The sequence below is a fragment of the Bombyx mori genome, chromosome 15 (assembly GCF_030269925.1).
Source record: "Bombyx mori chromosome 15, ASM3026992v2".
Taxonomy (NCBI): domain Eukaryota; kingdom Metazoa; phylum Arthropoda; class Insecta; order Lepidoptera; family Bombycidae; genus Bombyx; species Bombyx mori.
The window spans coordinates 14,885,844-14,900,682 of NC_085121.1; the positions used below are offsets into that span (position 1 = coordinate 14,885,844).

At 36.4% G+C, this 14,839-nt stretch overlaps 1 protein-coding gene across 5 annotated transcripts in view; it reads right to left on the reverse strand.

Moving 5' to 3' along the window:
* Positions 1-290: 290 nt before the first annotated feature.
* ace1 (acetylcholinesterase type 1) overlaps positions 291-14,839 on the reverse strand; it is a 78,847-nt gene continuing 64,298 nt past the window's right edge. For 4 of the 5 annotated variants that reach the window (XM_038015607.2, XM_012697314.3, XM_038015606.2 and 1 more), the window contains 3 exons: positions 12,140-13,917; positions 11,858-12,033; positions 291-10,351 (listed from right to left, as the gene is read on the reverse strand). In XM_038015607.2, the coding sequence (XP_037871535.1) occupies positions 10,221-10,351; positions 11,858-12,033; positions 12,140-13,884 (2,052 nt within the window). In that variant the 5' untranslated portion in view covers positions 13,885-13,917 and the 3' untranslated portion in view covers positions 291-10,220. 5 annotated transcript variants of the gene reach the window in all.

A 14,839-nucleotide genomic window follows, 5' to 3' on the forward strand; every position in this document is an offset into this window, starting at 1 on the left:
ATGAAGAAAACCACAATGCTACACATCGAAAAAGAAGTTTCACTTCATTCACGTGCACCAAGTTGCGAGCGCACCGTTTTTTTAACGGATACCCGGTCGAGTACCCGAGGGGTAGCGGACCTGGTTATGTCGGACTCCGGCACCTCCAGAGAAGAAGAAGGGGAGGAGAGAAGTACTGAGGTCCTCCACCTCCTCCAATTTCAAATGTATCATTTTAATCACCGTACTACTCATTCCACATGCGTTCGTTAACATATACAGTCATGACGTAAGAAATAAAACAATCAACATATATATATATATATACAAGCGTTTATTTTTATAAAGAAACACAAAGTTTTTCGCGAACATTCATATCGCAGTAGCACTATCATAGCCGAACGATTATTCGAAAACAGGTACAACAATAAATTAACAACACAATGAATAAATAGGCCCGTAATGCGGTCATTTAGGCCATTAGGAATCGAAGGCGTATATATCCAAAGACTCGAGGTTTTTGTTTTTAATTTGAAGATTTATGAATAATTTTGTGTTATTGTTCTATTTCACGTTAACTTGAGAAATGAGTTCGGTTTTATTAAATCTTGAATAAACTTCCTTCTTTTTTTTGCTTTTGTTCGACTTAAGCATCGCGGCGTTAATTTGTAACCTCGTTTTCTTGTTTGAAAAATTTGAAGACAATACAATAAGATGTAGTTTGGGATCTGTAAGCAACATTCAAATCTGTAATTGCTAAAAGCCGATTTTCTCTTAATTCTCTCCGTATTGATTATTTTCAATTAACAAGATCATATAAAATACATAAAATCGTGAGCTATCGACCGAACAACTCTTTTTATAAGAAGAGATAGCAGCTTTTTAGCAATCTCATTAATTTGATTTGTTTAAGAAAGTTATAAAAAAAATTACACATTAACTAATCCATTGTCAAACATCCGCCTTCGATTGGTTTCATATAATTCAATCGAAAATATTTAAAATACCATTTATGTTATTCCAGGAAGAAAATATCAAGTATTCCTACAGAAACCATTTGTATCAAACCCTTTTAATTGTTTCTTGATTAAATTATACCATATTAAATAAACACAATATAACAAAATATTTATCTTCAAAAAAATCATCAATTATAAAACAAACATGTCGTTTTTGTGTGGTGAGTATTTCTTTATACGTCAATAAATTAGACATTAAGATATGATTAAAGAAAAATAAAGACATAATTGCTCTTTGAGTTTTATCAACGGAACGAATCACTAATACGCAAACATATAAATCTTGTTCTGGTCCAAAAACATAAACAAACTTTTGTGTGTTTAATATATATTTTAAGTTAAATTAAAAGTAAAAACGTTGGAAACAAAAAATATACGTCCACAAAAACTTTACATTTTCAAGCTTCATACAACATCATTTCAATATTTTGAGGGTTCCATGGCATGGAATGTAATATTACTACCAGCCATTTTGTCCAGCTTTACATAAATCAAAATATCTTTGGAACATTTTAAAAACTAAGAGGTATTAAAACTTCGCTTCCGAAATAGGCAGCAAAGTGCCTTTTTTGGGATTGGGGCGAATCTCCTCACAAGATAACCGCTGCGAAGGACAGGCACTCAATACGGAAGGCAATAGTCTATCCAGTTCGGGTTCACAATACACCATACACCAAATTCACCCATACGCTCTGCTAATGATACAAATTTAAATTACACTCAATCAATTGTGCCTTAAGCTTTATAGCAAATTCCCTAGTGTTGAGATTACTTCTGCTTTTTCATGAGTGCATACCCAAGTTTTTTTTTTTGTTACTGGTGTTACTTGACACACACACACACACACACACACACACACACACACACACACACACACACACACACACACACACACACACACACACACACACACACACACACACGAACGCGTATATACTCTTTTGTTTATTGTTAAAGTATGTGATCAAATTGAGAATAGATTAATTATATTTATCTTTAATATTATAGTCTATATTGGCGAAATCTGTGATTATAGAACAATGATGATTATAGAAATGTGACAATAAAACCATAATAATGTTCCATAACCATAACAAAAATACATTAAATCAACAAAAGAAATATGACACACACACGCACGCGCATACATACTCTTCGTTAATTGTCAAACTTTTGTTATTGCCTAAAGGCTGTGGTCAAATTGAGAATAGATTAATATTGTTTGTCTTTAATATTATTTGTCTATAATATAGTCTTGGCGAAATCTGTGATTATAGGAAATAAAATAATAGTCTTTGACAATAGAACCATGATAATGTTCAAACTTATAATTTCAATTAGTTATAGTCGAATTTCGACAACCGAGTTACGTAATCGCTAACAGCAAAATTTTTACGCCGATTTCTTTAAGACACAGTGGATTACTTCAGTTTTAGTACACACGATATTAAGCCTTGGTTAACAATATATTAGATTTACTTTTGTACAATCCAGAAGTGTTGATGACCACGAAGCTGAGATAAAATTGATCTAGTTTTATAGCTTTCCTATTCTAGACAAAGAAATTCCAAAGATATTTTGATTAATGTTAAAATTTGAAGCTATGTTAAGAACATGGAAGATTATATTATTATTGTGGTCACCGTCTTGACCAATTCATTTGGCACTATGAAATCTCTAATATCGAATTTGAATAACAAACACGAATCCAACATAAGTTGATCTGTACATTTGAATAACATAGATAAGAACATACGTAAAAAGAAGATAATGTTTTAAATTTCCATAAGATTCTTACGTTCGAATAATTTGAAAATAGAAAAATAAATTTACATAAGAAGAATTTGTTTACAATTTTATATAATATAAATATTATAGTTTGATTGAAAACGCTTTCACGAATTATCTTTACGATTGTTTAATTTTCGGAGTATCAAATTGACGTCATGCAAATGGAATCGAGAGATCTTTCACTAAATGTTTTATTTTTATTCTTAATTTGAATACATTGACCTTTTTGCATCGTAATTCTCGAAGATTCCAGATGCACTGATGTCAGAATATGATTCTTTTCATTGTTCAGGATACAGTCACATCAAAAACTGTTTTCAAACAAATTATCCCGAGAAAATGTCAGAAAAACATACACAGTTACCGTATAATGCGGGTCTTATTTGGTCTTAAATCGTTTGAATCTCAGCCAAACTTTATTACTGATCTCGACGATGCTCTTTAGGTATTGCACGGATACATATCTGTGGCCGCAATCACACATATCACGGAAGTAGTGAACGTAATAAAAAACCGTCATATCGTCGTTGTCAAACCAAAATCTGCTTAATGCACTTTTTGAGATTTTTACTTTTTGACCTTTTCGTATAGTTCACAGCCCTATCTACCGTATAAAAAAAAATGTTATGTGTCTATAGCTTTAACATTTATCTATAGCTTTCATTTGATATGGTTCTTAAAAATTCACCTTCATATAAAATTTTATACGAAAATTTTTTTACTCGTTAATTCAAAATAGAGTTTTTGCACATAGCAGATTTTGATTTGACAGCGACGATATTCGAATTTCGATTAAAAAAAAACAATAAATACAGATAAAAAAATTTTTATCTAAAAAACAGTGCATCAATAATACAGCAACACTACACACTATCACCTATATTTAGTGTTTAATATCAATATATATAAAAGTGAACAAGAGGCACTATATAGGTTCAAATACGCAGGTTCATTATAAGCGTAGTCAGTGTAACATCAAATATTTCGCACGTTCAGAATTAAAATGACACAACACAAATACTATCTTATAATACAATCGTAGGGAAATCGTACAAGACCTAACGTGTTTATGCTTCAAGGAGGTCATGTTACAGTACTCGGGAAACAATGTGAAGGATCATTCATATGTATATAAATTAAAATAAGACATGACTTAAAGGTCTTAGTTACCAGGTCGTAAAATCCATTAAAAAAAATACATATGTAAACAAAAAGCCGGTTGAAAAAAAACAAACTTTTGTAACGCACTTTGAATTAAAATAGCGGTTGAAAATAGTGGGGGATTTTATAATATTTGACGAGACCATCTCGTGCAAAACTCAAAGTATACTAAACACAATTCAATTTCTAATTGTGTCACTTTAATTATATTTTTTTTAATTACGATTTAGTTACTATATAAATACAGAGATATCTATATTACGTTTACTAACAGCGAACAGAGTTTACGCAATACATTGTTGCATACAATCAAATAGACATTTGAGAAATGCGCTCCCCGCGAAGATCGTAGCGAAACAATCTGTTCCACCATCCACTTTAACGTGTGATTTAAAATTGCTGAAAAGTAACCGTGGCTAATCCTTAACTCGACTCCAACTCTTCCTCCACTCGGGGGAAATAGTAATGTAGTAATCTATATCGACGCTTGAAAGGCAAACGTGACTAAGCGACAATAACTGCTTTATACATAAATGATAGGCAATAACCATATTCGATGCGGAACAAAAAAATATTTATATAGGTCTATTAAAATCATTTCAATCCTACAGCTAGATTCGTTAAAATAGATTTTTTTTCAGGTATTTCAACTTTAAATTAGTCTACTGTAAAGTTCACGCATTGTCGCTTAGTCGCGTTTGCCTTACAAGCGTCGATATGATACTGAAATAAAAACGCATATAACAGTAAGCACCTGTGATACGGTGAGAAAGAAAAAAAAACTCTCGCTACCAGCATTAGAGTTTTAAAATGAATACAAATGATTTTTAAGGATCCGGTTGACTGGAATCAGCTGACACACGTGAGTACGGTGGGCGACAACACCTTATTTCAGGTTTATGGCCTTGAATAGGCAAACCAGAGTCCGCAGACAGCCTTTTGTTGTAACGCTTAGATGGGTGGACGAGCTCACAGCCCACCTGGTGTTAAATGGTTACTGGAGCGCATAGACATATACAACGTAAGTGCGCCACCCACCTTGAGATATAAGTTCTAAGGTGTCAGTATAGTTACAACGGCTGCCCCGCCCTTCAAATCGAAACGCATTACTGCTTGACCGCAGAAATATGCAGGGCGGTGGTATCCATGCGGACTCACAAGAGGTCCTACCACCAGTAAAAGCTCAAGGTGAATTCCGCTATCGACCTTGATAACATGGGTCGAAGTCTGCATTATATCTCGTATTATATTATCATTGGATTGATGACAGTTCATACATAACTATGTGTAGGTAGGTACTATTGATAATTATGACAAATATAACAAAGCTAATGAGATTTCCGCCTAATAAATAAATAAATAATTTTTTTTTTTTTTTATTGCCTTTGTAGGCAGACGGGCATACGGCCCACCTGATGGTGAGTGGTTACCGTCGCCCATGGACTTCAGCAATGCCAGGGGCAGAGCCAAGCCGCTGCCTACCGCTTAATACTCTCCATAAGCCTCGTTTGAAGAAGGACATGTCATAGCGCTCGGGAAACACCGTGGAGGGGAGCTCATTCCATAGCCGGATGGTACGTGGCAAAAAAGATCTCTGGAAACGCACTGTGGATGACCGCAGTGGCTCCAGGTAGTATGGATGAACTCTACTCCGGTGGCGGGCGGTGCGATGGTAAAAACGAGATGCTGGATTTACTAACAATCACGCCACGTTAACTGGTCCCGTGATAAGTTCGTAAAGAACTTGTGTTACAGGTACCAGATATCGGATATAAATGTAAGATTTTTTTTATACACATACATATATTTAATACACATCCATAACCCTGGAAAAGACATTTATATTTATCATACAAATATCTTCCCTTGGCGGGATTCGAACCCGCGACCCCCTTGTGTAGTAACCCTGTCACTTACCACTACACCAGACGGCCGTTAAGTAAGTTAAGACGGCCGTAATATCCTTTGGTTGGGCACTGTAATACACTTTTTGATCTATAAGGCTGTTTAGGTGACTACTTCACTAGGGATTAGAGGGGGTCTATGAGTTCATATATCGAACTTAATACAAAATAATGTTTTTATTATTATTATATATACAGTCATTTATTAATCAAGCAATGTTCGGGGAGGTGACGGCCACGTCACGGCATCATATGAGAAGTCAGCCGAAATCATGATTTATTACGAGACTTGCAATAAAACAAAACAGTAATGCTATGTTTTTTTTTCTTCTTTTCCTAGTTTTTTTTTCAGTAGATCTTCCACCGAGCGGATGGTCGATTATGCTAATTAGACCAACGGTCCTGAATGTTGATGTTCGGAACTTGTATATATGCAAACTTATCTTCAAAAAAAAGTTAGAACGATTCAAGTTTTATTAAATTTCATCTTTTCTATTTAAGTAGCCGTAGTAGCGAGATAGAGAAATACATAGAGCTATTCAGACAACAAATAGACAATTAAGACGAACATAAATAAATATATCTACTTTTTTTTTTTATTGCTAGATGGTTGGACGAGCTCACAGCCCACCTGATGTTAAGTGGTTACTGGAGCCCATAGACTTCTACGACGTAAATGCGCCACCCACCTTGAGATATAAGTTCTAAGGTATCAAGTATAGTTACAACGGCTGCCCCACCCTTCAAACCGAAACGGATTACTGCTTCACGGCAGAAATAGGCAGGGCGGTGGTACCTACCCGCGCGGACTCACAATAGGTTCCTACCACCAGAAAAGCATATGTATGGAACATTTATGTATGTACCATTAATCAAATGTCTAATTCAATGTCACTTATAGAACATGTCTAATACGAAACGACGAAAAGCTCTCATTAAACACCTACATACATACATACATATATTAAAAATTATTTATTCATAATGCGACTATTATCGTAAGGTATCGTCTTTCACAACAGATTTATCTTCATAATACATTATATTCTGATTAGTATTTTTCGAATTAGGCACTCGTTACGTTGACCTTGAAATAGTTAAATATCGATTCAATTATGCTGACACAAAGTAAGCAATAAACAAACGCTGTTCATGTTATTGTTTATTTATAATTAATTCCCTTATATGCTCTACATAGGTAAGTAAGAAATACCTGTGTTATTACTACATAATATAAAACAAAGTTGCTTTCTCTGTCCCTATATCCCTATGTATGCTTAAATCTTTAAAACTACGCACCGGATTTTGATGCGGTATTTTTTAATAGATAGAGTGATTGAACAGAAACGTTTATATGTATAATACTATCCATTAAATAGTGGAGAAATCAATAATAAATTACAGTTTCCGAAGCGAAGCGAGGGCGGGTCGCTAGTATAGTATATAGTGTGTTATTTAGCTATATCAATTAAGAAACGCACAAATCATAGCATAGGATAGTAAGGCATTACACAAAAACTTAGAGCCAGCGATGTATTCATAGTATTTTTTTTTCTTAGATGTGTGGACGAACTCAAATCCCACCTGGTGTTAAGTGGTTACTGGAGCCCATAGACATCTACAACGTAAATACGCCACACACCTTGAGATATAATTCTAAGGTCTCAGTATAGTCACAATGGCTGCCCCACCCTTCAAACCGAAACGCATTACTGCTTCACGGCAGAAATAGGCGGGGCGGTGGTACCTACCCGTGCGGACTCACAAGAGGTCCTACCACCAGTAATTATGCAAATTATAATTTTGCGGGTTTGATTTTTATTGCACGATGTTATTCCTTCACCGTGGAAGTCAATCGTGAACAGGCGTTCCTAACTCACAACAACAAGACTAAAACCAACCCGACGCAATGGAAACAAAGCGAACATTTAATTCCTTGCACATGCCTTTAGTCCTTCAGATATCTCGTGACTTACACGGTCAATCACTATTGGAAATACAAGTTTTTGTTAAATTCTCCTATCAACGTCAAAATATTTTATGAAAGCACTAAACTTGCTTATGTCGAAGGCAACCAAATTTATAGCATGCCTGATGGGAAGCGGATTGGCTATGGCAGTACACAAACAAGCCACCGCCTACTGGTAACGACTTAAGGAAGCTTATTTGACACGTCAAAGCGCTGCAGAATCACAGCCAATCACAAATAAGTAGTTCATTCCGGAGTTAATAATTAAGTGACTGAAAGAATCTCCGGAAACCCAATAAGAATATTTAGACAACACGAGCAAAAGTAGTTAGTTAAAAATATCTTGTATTTCTATTGTTACGCCGGTAAGAGTAACGCCGAATAGTCGAACGAATATCGAAGGATCTAGTAGCATCTAGAACGCTCGAGAAGTACAACGCCATCTGTTGTCAGATAGCGGAAACACAATACTGGAGATGTGTGGAATATTCTCGATAATTCTAGGGATGTGGTATCGGCTATAAAATCGTTTCAGGGATGGCACGTAGTCAGTTAGTAATCGGAAGTACTCGAAGCGATACTACTCGAACTTGTGATTCGGTAGGAATTTATTTATCCCGAACCGCAGCGCGTAACACTATTATTATTTTGTATTTGGTCTGTAAATCAGCATAATTAAATTGAGATGTAACGGACACAACGAGTCACTACATTTAGTCCTAACATCAATTATATTATTTACAATAATGAATATGTATATATTAATCGCACGTAATTCATGCATGTTCCAACTATGTTAAAAAACTATTGTATTGTAAAGAAAACAAAAACAATAAATACTAAAGCTGGCTTTAGAATTTATTGTTTTATTTCGAATACCACTCGAAAGCTAAACCACTTTATTCGCTTGGCTGAAATAGCAATTTCGATTTGCTTACTGTAATTTAGCGCTGCTTTACGCCGCCATTTTTAATCACCAAAAATGATTGGTAAGCCATTATTAAAAATTGAAAATTAGACAGCAAAAACTGGATAAGAGAGTAAAATTGATGCTTTACTGATTCTCGTCCCTCTTTACTGATGTAGACTATCACAATTTCATTCAAAATTTGGTTGCACATTGTTCGTAATCATCATTATCCTGCCCTTCTCCCAGTCACCTGGGGTCGGCGCAACATGTTTTCTCCTTCCATACTCTTCTATCATATACCATTTCTTCGCTCACTCCCCTCCTACCCATATCGTCTTTCACACAATCCATCCATTTCTTCTTAGGTCTACCTCTTCCTCTAAATCCTTCCACATTCATAGTTAACACTCTCTTAACAACCTCATTTTCATTCCGTCTCATCACATGTCCATACCATCCCAAACGTGCACTCCTCAGTTGCCTCCTCCTCTCCTCAGTCCACATTGTTCGTAATATGATTTGGAATTTATTAAAAGTTCAACCTATCAAAATTGGCGACTAAATATTTACTGCAACCTATTCCGTCATTTTTATTGGCTATCGATTCTCCATAAAATAAGGTCGATTAAAAATTTCGACTTTTTGAATGCAACCACATTCCCGAATCCTCCCTCAAAATTATTGATCTGAATTTTCAAGTCATCAAATGTTTTTCGAATTGATAATTTTTGTTTTTGGTCATTAATAATTAGCGTCGTATTTCTTTACGAAGTTCATTGATTAATTCTAGAAAGGTGTGATCAAAATCTTTCTGGTTCTTGCAAAGTTACATGAACATATACACGTCCAATTTTCTGATGTGGTCCGCGGCAAGTTATCAAGGTGTCTTAATTATAACAATGTCGTCTATATATATAGAACTACAATTCACTAACTTAAAATATACTATGCTATGCGTGATATGTTTGCATGTGAGGCGAATAATTTTAAGCTAACAGTATAGTTCTAAGCCTTCACACCGACCTCATACAAATTCAGGCGAAATTGTCCATTGTTACCTTGAAAATACAGTTCGTTATGAACTGCATTGTCCCGTGACGTTCCCGATATGTTAAGACTTATAATTCTAAGACAAAATTACGTCTACAGATAGATTCTATAATATTTTTATAACAAGTGATATGTTGTTGGAGGCATCACTCCTTTCAATAATTATATTAACATAGTTATTTTTTACGTAGCTTAATTTTTAATATGAAACTTACAGCGTATTTCTAGGTATGGACTCAGCGCAATTCAACACTTTCATTTAGCTTACAACTAAAAATACACTAGTTTTTTTTTTTTTTTATTGAAATAAAAATATACAAAACGTGTTTTTATCGAAAACAACGAACATCAGATAACACTATATTAATAGGAGAATCGCTAAAATTAAATTCGAAATAACTATCAAAATTCCTAAAATTGTTTTCTATACAAGTTACTTATATGGTGTATTTGAACAGTGCTGTGCCTGTAAGCGCAGCGGTTGCTATGACGTTGAAGCCGAGAGCTTTGCGAGATGGCCACAAAGAAGAAACAGAATTCGTACAATTCTTCGGCGGCTCTGGTTTATCTGGAAACAAATGAACATTTTCTAAATAAATAAATTAAGGTGGAGACAGACTTACGATTACGCATATCTCTCTGATAGTGGTATGCGCTTTTGCACTCTCCAAATACCAAATATATGCGTGTGATAGCATAAATCATGGCCTAATCACGCATATCAAGGCTACCAATCTCGAGACGGCGATATATCGACGCTTGAAAGGCAAAAGTGACTAAGCGACAATAACTGATTTGTACATAAATGATAGGCAATAACCATATTCGATGCGCAAAAAAATATATTTCTAGGTCTATTAAAATCATTTCAATCCTACAGCTACTAGCTAGATTCTACTACAGCTGGATTCGTTAAAATAAATTGTATTTTCAGGTATTTCAACTTTAAATAAAATTAGTCTACTGTAAAGTTCACGCATTGTCGCTTAGTCACGTTTGCCTTTCAAGCGTCGATATGAAATATGTTCCAACTTATATTATAAAAGGATATAATGTAGTAAGCCTGCTATTTTTTCATAGGGCTTCAAAATTTCAGATGTGCAAGCAAACCGTGATTATGATCTACACACAAACCTATGATGAACACAAAACCTATTTCCTTATAGATTCCCTAATTAAGAGAATTAATATTCATTACAAGCTTTATCATTAACGGTAACAGACTTTTATCACACACGTGCAGTTACCAAGCTTCGTTCGCTTAATCTAATACGCACCTGTGTGATATCTCGACTGGAAAAAACGTATTAATTAATCAATAATTAGCATAGAGTGATACATCGTCTCCAAATTAACTTTTTCAGATTATAATGCTAAGGCATGTCGTCAATTCTACCTATCAGCCATGAGTTTCCGTTGCTACAATTCTAATGTGGCTGTGAATTTCACTTCATTCCTCAAGGTAGAAATCTCTTTGTGATATCTATGGGCTCTGGTAACTGGTTAACACCAGGTAGACCGGGAGTCTTTGTGCTCATCTACAATAATAAATTAATAAAACCAAGCAAGCTCTTTTTTAATACGAGTATGCTACTATTTATGAATGATTACACAAATTACTCAAACATTGACCAGTCTTAAACACACTTTAATTTAATATAGATATATTTTCTTACACCATGTGATGAGACGAAATGAAAATAAGGTTGGTAAGAGAGTGTTAACTATGAATGTGGAAGGATATAGAGGAAGAGGTAGACCTAACAAAAAATGGATGGATTGCGAGAAAGAAGAGGGGAGTGAGCGAAGAAATGGTATATGATAGAAGAGTATGGAAGGAGAAAACATGTTGCGCCGCCACTAGGTGACTGGGAGAAAGGCAGGATAATCATGATGATGATGATATTTTCTTACACCAATCCAATCTCTAAAAACTGCTTTTATCACAGACTTTTGCCAATGACAAATATAAATCAGGTATATATATTTTTTAAATAATAATATAGATAAATCAGTACTGGAGACTGAAGTTTTAGTGTACAGTGAAAGTTTCCAAGTAAAAATTAGTACTCACTGGTAGCAGCCATTAACTGGGGGAGATGTTTCTGCCAAAAAGCGCACTGTTTAACGCGTAGACCACGACCAACTGAACTGGAGTTCACAGCCAGTGATAAATATTCCCGTCCAAAGGCCGTGTGAACCGGCCAATGTATCTTCGTCATTTCGCCGTTTGGATTCAGAGACGGATTTCTGAAAGTTATTCAAGTAAAAAATCATTTTAAAACATCTGAGTATCGTCAACCATAATTCTAAATCAATTTAATCATTTTAATCAATCTTGACAAAAAATACACACCCAGATCTAGCGAAGTTTGCCCAATATCTCATTAAGCGTTTGCTGAATTCGACTTCTTCCGGCGAATAATTTTTCCCGGGATTGAGAGGCTCCCCGAACACATAGTTTATCTCGTCAGCATGCATCACACCAGTCCAGGACGGCCAAGGGTTATTCTTACTACGATGCTTGTAATAATAAGTGTAAACATTATTACCAGTTTCTGCATAACGATGGGCAAATTCGTTTACTCCACAAGTGAAATGATAGTCTCCGACCATTTTGTCGAGAGCGTTGCGATTCTTTACCGGATCTTCAGGATTCAACCAATCAGTGTACTCGTATATGATAGCCTGCCTTGCTACGTCGTTAACATACGGATTGAGTTCTCTCACTGCTTGAAGAAACTGTTCCCGGCTAATTCCAACGTTCTCCTCTTTTGGAAACAATTCAGTTAGGTAATAGAGTATAAAATAATATCCTTCTTCGGTATTGGATCCCATAAGAATATTTGTTTTCTTAAAGTTTTGATGAGCTAACGACCTTACCGGCATCTCATCCAGAAACGATCCATCGATGATAGGAACAAACGGAAATTCACATATACCCAATGTCCCCCACTCATTATTAACCAATTCATCCGCATTCTTTTTTCGCAAGCATTCTATCATAGGAGCCAAATCCGATCTTGAATGTGGACAGTGGACAGCTTCAGCCAATCTTATGCCACGCAGAATACTTTCTTCTCTCGAAATTATAGCCCATGGAGCAGTGGCGGCTCCAGACTGCATGATAGCTTGAGAGAACAGGTTCCTCGACAAGGGAGACAGCAAATGTAACGACACTGACACGGCTCCCGCTGATTCACCGAATAATGTTATGTTGTGTGGATTCCCTCCAAAATAGCCAATGTTATCTTTCACCCATTGCAATGCCATCAGCTGATCAAATAACCCAGCATTTCCAGGGACGTCGGCCGTATCGAAAAACAGGAATCCAAGTGATGCAACTCTGTACTGCATGGACACATACACAACTTTTTCTTCCGAAACAAGTATTTTTGGGTCGTAAACATCTAAAGTGGCTGTACCGGAATAAAAGCCTCCTCCAAATACCCATAACATAACCGCAGCATTCTTTGGACGTGGTCGAGGTGTCACTATGTTAATATAAAGACAATCTTCCTGCATATCTGTATTGGGATTCCACATCATGGCTCCGGGAAAGTCACCGAATACCGTGTCAACTATTTGGACGCAGGAATGTGGCAGTGTTGTTGTGTTAAGAATTTCATCGCCCCAATCTTCGACGGGTCTCGGGTGCCTGAACCTCAAATCGCCCATAGGTTTTTGTGCATAAGGGATGCCAAACCATGCATCGACTTTCTTTCCAGTTGCTGAAGTCAGCGTAATTCCTCTCACCTTTCCCTTCCTAGTGCGAATAACTAGGGGATCCTCTTCGTCTCCTTTTTCTGAGACCGGCTCGTCGGCCATGAGCTCCGCGGCTCGTTCGTGATTAGAGTAAAATCTCTCCTCATACTTGGTTCTCTTGGACGAAGTTTCCGCATCACTGGCGCGCTTAGACGAAGTTTCGTGGTCTTCAAGTCTTGGTAGAATGGTATCGAGTTCGGGGTTGTATCGGACGGCCTCGCCGTGGCCGTGGTAGGGCTGCGGAGGCGCAGGCGCGTGGTGCCTCGCCCGGTGCTCGTGCGGACCGGCAAGGGTGCGCGCCGCCAGCGCCGTCAGCGCTGCCAACACCACGCGCATACCGTCGCTGGCACCTACACCCACAAACACCGCCTGAAAAATAAATAGCAGAATTGTTGTTACGAAATTTAGTACTTGTTTTAAACATTGTATTTTTGTACAAAATATTTTTTATTTTTTTGTTGCCCTTGTAGGTAGTTAAGCACACGGCCCACGGTGGACTTCAGTAATGCCAGGGGCAGAGCCAAAACGCTGCCTACCTTTAATATTACATTCGCATACATTCAATTCAATTGAATCATGATTTTGTAAAAAAATATGTTCATAATTATCGCAACGTTGAATATCTTGCAACAGATAGACAGAATAAATGAGCTTTGATTAGTATTTAATCAAATGTGATGCTTGTTGTAATCATAGAACCATCTAAACGACGTGACAACATAAAAGCATCCAAGCAAATGTCCAACGCCTAACAAAACAACAAATAAGGTACAACAAAACAATTCACCGGATATTTAGGTCGGGGGAACGTGAAAAATTATATTATTCTCCGCTCGAAAAGTACCTCTCGGGTCTGGTTTCGTGCAACAACAGGTGATTCATCAAGCCGCGACAATAGCCCCGAGGTATTGTCCCGGATGTATTACAGACGAGATATAAAAATTAAACAGACGGGACGACAAACAAACAGGTGTCAAAAGTGAAACAAGTGCTTTAAGTTTGAAAATTAAAATTAATTCATTTTATTTACATTATAAAGATTTTGTGATCCTTTTGTGTGTCATTAAGTATATATATGCATGTTGGCAATATTTACATGATTTAAGCCAATAAAAATACCACCTGCCAGCACCCCTTGAAACAGAAACATAACTATGTCGCAATTATCTGCGATTGAGGTTGCTCAAAGAAACTTGGAAGAGTGCTTCACGAAAAGAATGGCCGATCTTGAGGCACAGCTTTATGCTGGAGGGCCTGCGAAGGATACAGTCTCCAAGGTTGCGGAGGAATT